The sequence below is a fragment of the Oreochromis niloticus genome, linkage group LG8 (assembly GCF_001858045.2).
Source record: "Oreochromis niloticus isolate F11D_XX linkage group LG8, O_niloticus_UMD_NMBU, whole genome shotgun sequence".
In the NCBI taxonomy this organism is placed as follows: Eukaryota; Metazoa; Chordata; class Actinopteri; order Cichliformes; family Cichlidae; genus Oreochromis; species Oreochromis niloticus.
In genome coordinates, this window is record NC_031973.2 from 20,182,949 (window position 1) to 20,194,162 (window position 11,214).

General features: G+C 37.8%; 1 protein-coding gene across 1 annotated transcript; it reads right to left on the reverse strand.

Moving 5' to 3' along the window:
- Positions 1-4,194: 4,194 nt before the first annotated feature.
- Positions 4,195-10,451, reverse strand: kat7b (K(lysine) acetyltransferase 7b). Its single transcript, XM_005448162.3, has 14 exons — positions 10,255-10,451; positions 9,180-9,330; positions 8,820-9,068; positions 8,630-8,712; positions 8,124-8,207; positions 7,893-7,991; positions 7,683-7,793; positions 7,188-7,379; positions 6,875-6,964; positions 6,631-6,771; positions 6,432-6,525; positions 6,150-6,296; positions 5,530-5,636; positions 4,195-5,233 (listed from the first exon to the last, which is right to left on the reverse strand). The coding sequence occupies exons 1-14, from the start codon at positions 10,270-10,272 to the stop codon at positions 5,132-5,134; spliced, it is 1,668 nt and encodes a 555-aa protein (XP_005448219.1). The 5' UTR covers positions 10,273-10,451; the 3' UTR covers positions 4,195-5,131.
- Positions 10,452-11,214: the final 763 nt, after the last annotated feature.

The window sequence follows — 11,214 nt, forward strand, 5'->3', positions numbered from 1 at the left end:
GCCATCCTGAAGAACATTCAAAGCTCTTCTTTGGATGAAACACAACCCCAAACCATGACAGAGCCTCCACCATGTTTTACAGCTGCCTGTAGACACTCACTGCTTTATCTCTCTCTGCCTGACCTGCTCTGTAAATATTAACAATGATTTCTGCCAAAATTTTCTCATTTGGATTCATCAACCTATAACACCTGTGGCCACTGATTCTAGGTCCAGTTCTTGTGTAATTTGACATACCTCAGCTTTTTCTCCCAGTTTTTTTTATTAAGAATGACTTCTTGGCAGCCACTTGTCCACTGAGGCCATTTCTGATGAGGCTCCAGTGAACAGTAGAAGAATCAACAGAAGAGCCAGATGCATCTCTCGGGTCCTGTGTCAGGTCTTTGCTGTTCTTTTTTCTTTCCTATTTCTTAAGGACATGACTTTCACATACTGTTTATTTACTGTAAATAGTTTTTAGACCTGGTTCATCCCTTGACTTAAGTGCCCTTTTTATAATTGAATGATTCATAGATCAGTGTTAAATGGCTTAATAAACAAGCATAAATCATTCCTTTGAAAATGATCAATGCAAGACCTGGACTGAAAATAAGTGAAAAAGCAGCCAAAGTCCAAAGAAAGAAAAAGAGAGTGCCTTTGGAGAAGACGTAAAGATCACTTTAAAAGTCTGAAATGAGGGGTAGGCCAAAGACTAGGCAACAGTATTGTAGCTCCTACACATACACTATTTTTAAATTCATTCACTGGTTCATTCAGTTGAACAAAACCCACTTAGTTCCAAATGAATGGACCAACTTGTTAGTATTAAGATGGATTAAGATATGCAGATAGGAACTGTGACAACCATAAAACCACCCCAAGACAGGAAGAGATAGTATCAGTCCTGATGACTAAAGTTACCACAGCGAGACATCTTACAATACAGTGTCTGTCAGCAGGATATTATGACCCCCAGCTCTAATGAGGGATCCATAACTGGTGTTGTCAGGTTGCGCCACCTTGTGTCATGTATTGTCATTTATGTATGTGCCTGTAGCCTTTTAAAGCCACTTTAAAGTCTGTCTGAGCTGTCTCAGAAAAGTACCATCCCTATTAAAAGAAGAGCGTGGTGACATTTGAACACCATATGAAACCAGTTATGTAATGGACTCAACAATACAAAACAGTATGGTTTGCATTAGTTCAGACCACTGATAAATTATCCACAGACACAGCATATTGGTTTCTGTCATGCATAATTTCCTTGCCTGATGTTGATTAGTGTAATACAGTGGATGTGTTTCAGCGCTAATATAAGGAATAGCCCCATCTGATTACTGCTTGAACTTTTTTGATTATTGAACAATGTTTACACATATGAAGAAAGTTCTAGCAGTCTTTGAAATGCGGATAAAGAAGTAGATGAAGGGGATTTACTGGGAAATGCTGAATGCACAATTAGAGGCCTGGGTAAACATGACATCAGCATGGTTACTTGCAGTAGAAAGCTCCCACCAGAGCTACAGAAGACATTAAAAATGGTTTTAGGAGGCTGCGTAGTACTAACAATAGTGCGTGTGTAAGTTGTAGTTCTATGTCTCTTTTAATATAATGAAAAGATAAGAACAATGAGAACAGTCCTAACCCATATTTCATTTATTTAAAGGTGAAATGGATCACAGGTGAGGTTCAAACTCAGCGCCCCGCAGTGAATCACTGTCAGAGCAGCGCATATCCTGAAAAGGCCTCTAACACTGCGTCACATGGAAATGCAGCGTTCTGTCGTTACGGGAGCTCTTTGTGACTCAACCATTTCATATGCAAATGCCGTGCCTCTGATTTCTTTTGATTCGCCACTCCACGTTAGCCGTGGCTTAGACTACGTGCACACGAGGGCTGTTCAGGTGTAATTGCCTTTCAGGGATAATTGTCCCGGGCTTGTCTTCCTACAGAAGCACCTGTGTGTGGATCAAAGCATTTGATGTGTGTGTCAGCTTTGTTTCGAGTGGGTGTCCTTGCAGCACACAGATTGTCAAGTAATTGCCCCTCCAGAAATTTCTATGACCAGAGTGTTGGGGAGGGGGGGGAGAGCTCAGCTTTCATTAAAACGGAGCATTTAAATGGCTAAGTAAGTAAAGAGTATCAAAAGGTTTAATAACAGTGTAATTATCTCAGGAGATGGAAAATAAATCACCCTGCTGACATATCGCTTAATGGAAAAGTTACAAATATTGACATTGCCAGAATTTTCCACACATCTGAGGTCACAAATGTCACAATTCATACATTCTTCATTGCGCTTGAATTTCATCTGCGTTTTTGAGAAATTCATCCATCACCTTGTTGTGTATGACTTCTGACCATCAGGTGCACCACACAACCTTCAGCGCTTCCACGTGTGTTAAATCGTAATAAGTCAACACACCTTTACTTCAGTCTATTTGACCTTTGAGGTCACAGCTGTGCTCTCCTGCTTAATAAATTCCCAGCTAAACATTCGCCAAGTCAACTGGCGACCCAATAAAACCTTCAAAGTAGACGGGTATATTTACAAAGCATCACTCAAAGACCCGACACGCCGGCGTGCCCTGCCCTCTTCCTCTGTAATATCAAAGAAGCATGTGAACATCACAAGGTCACAAATGAGCAAGAGGAGAATATTTTTAGACCAACCACAATCTAGACGTCTAATAAAGATGGAAATGAAAGGCGACCTTCTCAAATGTAAATATTTGATATTGAAGAGGTGGTTTTTTTTCTAAGAATTGACCCCTGCCTGTAAATCTTTAGATGACGTCTTATAGGTCCAGTTATAAAAAAAATAAAATAAAAATATCTAGTTTAATTGTTAATTCAATCACATTTTCTCCTATTTAATGACTACAAAGTATGAGAGAAAGAATTTAAAAGCTTGATCCTTTACAAATACTCCAATATGATAAATGAGGGAGTTGTAATAAATTGAATGGTGGCAAGTGAATAGTCCTGTTTAGAGGGGAGGGGTCTAGTAGCAGGGGTTTAGAGGTATAAAGGCACCATGGATGCTGTTGGCACAGACTAAATAATACAGAAACCCATCCTGTCAACATCATCTGTAATGTATTATTAGCTTTTGCGGGGATAAAAAATTTTGATTAAAAAGAAGTAGAAGCAGAGCTTTTCTCTTTGAGCTAGAAATGTATAACTGGAAGATCCAGCTGGTTGTTGTGACTTTTTGCACTTTGGTGCAAACCTATCAGAGATTCTCGTGCAGTGCAGAAGAGCAGAGAGGACTTCTGAAAGAGTGGAAGGTGAGAAGCACTATTGTTTTTATGATGGGTTGATCGATGGACAAATTTAAATATCAAAGCATTGAGTTCATTCACTTATTCTTTCGGGTTTAGGTGAAGAGGATAAAATTTTAGATGATGGTTAGGTTGAGATTTCTTGCTTATATACAAGAAAAAAAATATACTTTTAAAAACGTATGAAAGCTGTGTGTTGTAAACTTCTGCATTTGTTTTTGTTTTTTTACAAGAGGCAAAGATGTGTAAGTAACACATATGATAATGGTGCATATGTATTTTTAACATTTTTGCAAATTAATCTGTATCTTTTTTTTTTACTAATCTGAAAGAAGACACACATGGAAAGAAAACTCAAAATGTTAGACGACCATTGCATTAACAATGCTTTTGCTTCTAGACTCTTATGTAGATATACTTTTTAAATATAAAAACTGGTTTACTTGAAGTAAAATATCAGTGAAATGTTTCTTGCAGGATGAATCACTGCAGACAAGCCTGACCAGCCCAATGTCCAGTGTAATAAAAAGATCTAAAGCTCTTCGATTCTACGGACTCATGGGGAAACGCTCAGGTAAGCTTGAAACTTATCCATGCATAACATAATGCCTCATTTTTGTGCTTATGACCATTTTTATGTCTCATAATAAGTATTAAAGCCTGTTGCATGACAATAGATTTCTCTCTTCACAGATGCAAAAAAACCCTACCAAGTAAAAAGACGTGAGTAGCCTGATCTTATTGAAGTAGAACTCTTATCATACTAAAGTTTTTGAAAACCAGTAGTTCCAGTAATTGGAATCTAATATTTAATCACAGCATCAATGCATGTTTCTTATTCTTACAGGAAATAAAGGAGAAATGTTTGTGGGCCTGATGGGCAGAAGCATTTCCAGTGGTGGTAAGCATAAAAACATCAACAGACCGCATGTAAATTGTAGATATTTCAAAATATCAAGGCAGCTTTATTGATATTAAAAATATCAAAGTGCTAATACACATTACACAGCTATGATTCAAAGTACAAGCCGAAAACCATCCCAGTCAAACGTTTCCTGTTTATTACAGAACCTCTACCCAAAGTAAATCGTTCTGCAAAAACCACTGCGATCCATGTTTCAGAGAACCCATACAAGCAAGGTACGACTGTACCAGTATAAAAACCTGAGGGTGTTTTGTTTCTATGTGCATTCATATAGTGGTGTTACATTTTTATTTTATATCCTCAGCAAATTAAAAATCTCCTTTTTCCCCTTCATCATTGGCAGGTTCAGCAAAGGAATGGATCAGAATCCTGTATTGATGGAATTAGAAAAAAAAAAAAGACATTATGACGAAGATCTATACAATTTTATACCAACCAAAGGCGTGTTACCATAAATCATACTCATTAAAAGTACACCCTGCTCAATTTCATGTTTCGATTCATGCTAACAGTTACCGTATTAACGCTCAAAAAGAATAACCACCATTGTCAAAAAGCACATTTCTCATAGTAAATAAAAATAACCTCTAAATGCACTCAAATGTAGCTATTCTAATCTAACATTAATGTTATCCATCACATTGGACCTTTCATCATTTAACATTCAGCACACAAAGGCAGTTTTAAAGCAAATCCTCTACACTCATGTTTCACAATGTTGACAAAAAGCATTTGACTTGGAACGTATGCTGGTTAGGCTAGAAATGACAGTAAAATATAAAAAGGTGTTTAAAAAATTCACATTACAGACAAGAAGAAATAAACGGGGTCAAAGGGATGAAAGAAAAAAACACTGATCTTTATTGACAGTTCATAGGTCTAGGCTACTTGTGGCTGGTGAGGCTAGAGGCGAGTGTTTTCAGTAGCCTGAGGTTCTCAGTGTTTATGTCCCTTTGGGAGGGGTCCATTTTAGCGAGCTTGGGTCGATGGTTTTGTTGCTATTGCCTCGCTTGATCTCCTTTGCTTTCCACTCATCAATCAGGTCCTGGGATGAGAAACAGGGTAACAAGCTACGTTATCACATCTAATTTTTCCAGTAAGATAGAAATGGAAAGCAGGGCCTGGTATAAAACGTGTTTTAAAGCATTAACGTAAAACTTTACTTCCAAAATTAATCAAAATATTAAAAATAGACAGGTAAATGATCTCAGTAACCCAAATAATTTGATACAAAAGCAATTATTTCAATAAATATAATCATGAATGTGCTGTATTTATTGACCGCATGTTCTTTCAGAAGAAAATTTTAAGCGCAAATAAAACAAAGAGGAGCCAGCTTACCTGACGCTTCAGTACCAAGTGCTTTCCCTTCCAATACTTCAGCATCTGAAGAGACTGCAGGGTGCTTACAATGTCCACCGGGTTGACAGCAGTTTCCTGACTGATCTCTGTGCAGCACCCAAATATTAAAACAAATATTCATTCTATGTATTTGTCTAGTTTATTAAATGCATGAATATTCTTGTGCTGAAATGTCTTTTCCATCATCACACTTTAAAGCAGATTAATTATGCTCTTCCTTTTATCTATCAAAAGTGTTCAGACTTCTCTAAACAATTTGTTTACGGCATTTTTTCCTGCTCTTGACTGTCAGTGAGAAGGAATTTCTTTGAGCGCAGCAATCCCACCCACCTGCTGCTGCGCAAATCTTCTATTTGCAAGGGACAGCCAAGCACAAAAAACATAGCTTAAGAGGTAAGCTAAGAGGGAAAGAAGCTAAACTGGCTTGTTACTAGACAGAAGATGGACTTTGGGACTTCACCAAGGCCAATATAGGCTAAAATTAAGATTATTTTAAACTGGTAATTGGTAACTGGTAACAAAGTACAGAGCCACTTTCAGCTTTTTCTGTAAACATATAATTTAAGCTGCCAAATTATAGGGTTTGTGCTTTCAAATACCTTTGATGGAGATCTCCTTGCCTTGAAAGTTGTACATGTATCGGAGTAATACCTCCTTCCAGTAACTCCTGTAACTGATGAGGCCCAGATCAGAGAGAGGTCTCTCTGGCGAGCCCACCTTCTCCTCAACTTTAGACAACAGATAACCTAAATAAAGCACAGGACAGTCAGAATGAACACTTTCAGAAGGAAGAAAGAATATCTGTATTTCATTATGCAAAAAGGCTAAAATGCAATTTAATGATTACATTGAGAGTAGAACAAATTAACATATATACATACTAAAGTCAATGAGCATCTTTCCAAAGCCTTGTCTCATGTACTGTGGCATTGTCAGGATACAGGATACATTGTAGTTCAGGAAGGAATTTTTCTCCTTAAAGAAATAAATAGAAGGAAAAAACACTTTTTAGACATTTCGGTTCTGGAAAATGAATTCAATCATTGTGTTGGTAAAAATGATAACCTTGTTCTTCTTTACCTTTGAAAAATAGCCTACTAAATGGCAGCCAGTGTTGTCAGCTTCAGTCATGACATAGAAGAGAAAAGGCTCCACGTCATAGTAAAGTGTTTTGTGGTCCAGAAAAAGCTTGGCAAGTAAACACAAGTTCTGACAGTAGATCTGGGGATGATATGCCACTTGATTACTTTAAAAATTGCTTATTTATTTGATTAAAATTTAAAAAGGAAAAAAAATGTCAGTGTCCATTAAGTAAGACTCTTACCTTATTCTTTTTGCCATCGACTTCAAAAACAGATATAGAGCCCTTTCTGTACACCTCATCTCCTGGAGGATGCTTCCACACACATTTGGCCTGAAAAGACACATAATATATAGTACTTCCAAAGCAGTGAGTTCATAAAGACATATTATTCTTATTTAAAGGCCACTGTGCTGTAAAAATATATAATATAATGAGAGCAACGGCTGTTTGCCAAAACTGAACTTTAAAAAAAATGAATGTTTAGAATGTTTTCATAAAAATCATTTCTAAGGGTAGCAGGACTCCAATGACTTGGGATTACAGTCTCTCTCACCATGTGTCGCCTGAGGATGGTCTGGCTCTTCATGTATTTGAGGCAGAATTCGCAGACGTACAGACGACCCAGACGCGCATACTCCTCAGGATAGGGCGAGTGGTACCAGGTGTCCAGCTCGTAGCGGCCAAACAAGATGGTCTTGATCATGTTACTGCCTTCGGTGATCTGACCCTGGATACGCAGCTTTTCCTGCAGGCATGAAGATGGGAAACAATGTCCAATGTGTGTGATGAGGTTATCAAAAAACTGGAATGCTAACATACTGACAGTTTAAAAAATAAACAAATAAATAAATAAATAAAACAAAATAGTGACAACTCAGTTTTAAAAGAAAAACAAAGTAGCTGGAACAATGAAAGGCATCAGTTCTAGCTTCATTTATAGAAGGAATGTCCGCTACAGATGAATTCCCCACTCGTTTTCCTTTTATCTTGTTCTAAAATGCTACAAAGCAAGTTTAACACTTATGGAGATGTGAAACCCCGTCATTACCAGGTCTTCAGATGCTCGGGCCTGTGCTTTCCTGAACAGCTCCAGGTCATATTCACTGGTGATGTTCTCCAGTAGAGGCTCTCTGGTGTTGCCATGCGTTTGCCGATGCTCCTGTGGGCCACGAGAAAATCCAAGCAGGAAATGAAGTAACACGCCAGCTATGAGGTGGAATAACCTAAAAATAGCAAAACAACAGTACTAGTGATGTACCACATGCTTTTCTTTCTGCTCCTTCTGCAGGCCAGAGTTTCGACCCTTCCTTATCTCAGCCACTTGCTCCTTGTATCGAATCTGTTTCGGTGTTGGTGTCTGTGAATAAGGATAAATAACCAATTCACTTTCCTGGTATGACAAATTACTGACAGCAGTTAAAATAATAAACAGATAATTAAACAAAGTGTAAAATTCAACGTGACGCTCTCATTTCTAAAGCAGACCTACCTGGTGACGAGTTGCATGGCGCGAGTTGCTGTCCTCCTGTGCCTTTACCTCCTCCTCTTGTTTCTCGCGGCTAATGGCTTTTACCTGACAAATAAATAAAGCATGGATTAAACTCTCTGCTTGGTCTCTCATTTCTCTCTGATACGGCTCAGGCAGCCAAATACTCATACCAGCCACTTCAACCTACAACACTAATAACATTTGCTGGGAACATCCCTCTTTAAATGATGAAGTGTGTTACTTGTGGCTTTTTTAATTGATAGCAAAAGACATTATGTACTTGAACTACAGCTGAAAATGTCTGTTACTACACTCAATGTTTGTAGTATCAGTTATGTGCCAAAAAAAAGTTGTACAGTCCAGCTGCTGCCAGTGTTTCAGGTTAAGAACGGTATAGATAAAATAATATCACATAATATTGTAAAGTATTCGAAACAACCAACTTAGGTGTTACATCAGAAAGTAACTAAAAGATAGAAATATCAAAGATGTTTTATAAGACTCACCTTGCATTCATCAGCAGAAAGATTGTGGTAAAGAGGACAGCCTGATACAGCAAAATGACGTTCATGCTTTCCTGTGAGGTGACCTGAGAAATAAGAGAAAATTAAGCATGATGTTTGCTGATATGCCATATTTCACATGTTCTTTTTAATAATACTTTTGACGTCTGGCAAAAAAAGAAATATATTTTACCAAGGGAATTGCACCCCGGGGTTGGACATTTCATGTTGAAATTATAGGTTTCGTGACAGCGGCGGCGTTTAGGTCGGCGGGAGAGATCTTTATCCGAATCTCTGTTGGCTTGGTCCTTGGCCTGGCTCTCATCATGTGAGGCATTGGGACTGGAGATGTCCAACTCTGATTCAGAGGAAGGTGCATTTCCAGTGGGCGTCAGTGGTGGAGATTCATCGTGATCCGCAGCTCGCTTTAAGTCCTGAGTATCTAAGGGAAAATAAAATAAAACTAATCTTGAAATCACTGTAAAGGTCACTGTAATCACTGCAAAGGTATATGTATACACATGTATGCATATGTATAGGCTATGTTGCCAACCTTGAGAGCTTTGGCTAAGGCGAGTAGAGGCTCTGGTGAGGCGCTGTCTCTTGGGCACAGTCCCTTCACTTTCTGAGCTATTGGTCTGTTCTCTTTCAGCAGAGGAGTCAGAGTCTTCAGTTCCATCTGAACCACTCCCAGCCATGTGTCTCTGTCAGGGAAACAAACGGTAAATGAAAGGTACCTTTTACAAAATAATGTCAAATAAAGGTGCCAAAAAACACGCATGGATAACGCTGATGGTGTCCACAAGCCAAAAAGACAAGAGTTGTTCTGGCGACAGCACAGCAGTTAATTCGGCATTCACATCATATCTATTCATTGTTGAGTCATAAATCCACCAAATCAAAAGCGTATCTGAAGTAACACTGTAAAAGTGCTGTTTGTGGACATTTTTCTTTTAGTTTTCTGACTGGCTACAATCAAATGATAGCTCGCCATTAGCTTTTTAATTATTATTATCAGGATAAACACGTCTTAACACCGTTTGCGCCTTACTAATACCAAAGCAATATATTCCGCCAAGCTACTATTAAAAAACTGGCCAAATACTGTCACAGGTGTAGTAATTACCACGACAAAGTAACCAGTCTGCTTAGCACGTCAACTGTTATTGTTGTTAGCTTAGCGATAACGGTTAGCTCTGCTCTTGGTTTTTTTGTTTTGGTTTTTTTCCCAGCCAATGTGGCACAACACTGTATTCACAAACAGAGCTGTTTAAGCAGGACTGATGTTTTTTTAGTCTTAGGGGAAAGCCTACATACACATAAACCGCACAGCGCCGTTACATTTCACCAAACGTGAGGTAAAAGTTTTAGCTTCTTTTTAGCTGCTTTTAACTGTACACTGGGGGTTTAATGAGCTCGAACAATACCGACACAAGCTGAATGTGACAATGTAGTTAAAGTCAGTATGTTTAAATTATTTTGTGCAGATTTATAAGCTGATGCTAATGCCGTGTTTTAGCGCGCTACACTGTCAGATTATTGAATGGAATATGGTGGAACCTTCTCGTTAACCATTAGCGCTAACTTAGCTAACGTTACCCTCTTGTGCGACCTACATGTACTCTTACCTGTCTTCTACGAGGCATGTTCTTCTTGATGGCTACTACTTCACGATGGTCTAAAGCAGCAAATGTAAACGTTAAGTTTAAAAATATATATATATTTTTTACTTTATTAGTTTATATATACACAGCGTTTAGTAGCTCGAGCTGCATTCCTCGCTCAGACAGAGCGAAGAATGAATTTCCGGTTGCCACTAGACCAGCAGGGGGCGGCTGCTGCAAATCGGGTGGGTGGGGGTTCATTTGTACAGAGCCCCGCAAGGGACAATAGAGAAAAAAAACATAAGGATGAATTTTTGCGAGATCTTGCAAAAGTAAATCTCAATGTTTTATCTCCAATGTCCCTTGTGGGGCTCCGTACATTTGAAATGCACTTTTTGTCTTTTTTTATATATATATATTTGACTCCCAAGAAGCCAATCTTTCTTGCTACTTTTGAAAAAGTGCTCTTGTCCCAAGGCTTTCTCTGGGACATTTTCAGTCCAGTCCTTGTACCTGACCATTTTGAGAGGTTCAACTTTTGTTTGGTTAACTTCGATTTGGTCATATCATTATATTGTATTTCATCAACATGTTTACTTATTGAGCCATGTTATTTCAATCGACTGTATTTTCCTATTTAAATTGCCCAATCTTTTGTGCCTTTTTTTGCCTCATTAAGTTATTGCGTATTTGATACATACTTGAAATATTCTACTTTATTTACATTTTGTATATATATATATATATATATATGCAGTGGATGTTCTGGCTGGAATGTTTTAACTTTCGGAAAATAAAGTATTTTATCTTTATTATATCTCTTAAAAAAACATTTATGGCCAAAATACAGATTTTAAGTAATTTAATTTTGTTACATAACTAAGCATTAAATTTAAAGGAATACTGGCAAATGAAATTTACTTGATTATTCATTTAATTTTCTGTTAGTAAATGATTAATAAATTCAGCAAAATTAGTCTTAAA

What these genes read in the sequence shown, in the direction of transcription:
- kat7b (XM_005448162.3), bottom strand. An exon ending in CCCGGGGTGCAATTCCCTTG is followed by an intron (nt 8,713 to 8,819) that starts GTAAAATATATT and finishes CTTATTTCTCAG; the next exon opens with GTCACCTCACAGGAAAGCAT. An exon ending in CCATCCTCAGGCGACACATG is followed by an intron (nt 6,965 to 7,187) that starts GTGAGAGAGACT and finishes GTGTCTTTTCAG; the next exon opens with GCCAAATGTGTGTGGAAGCA.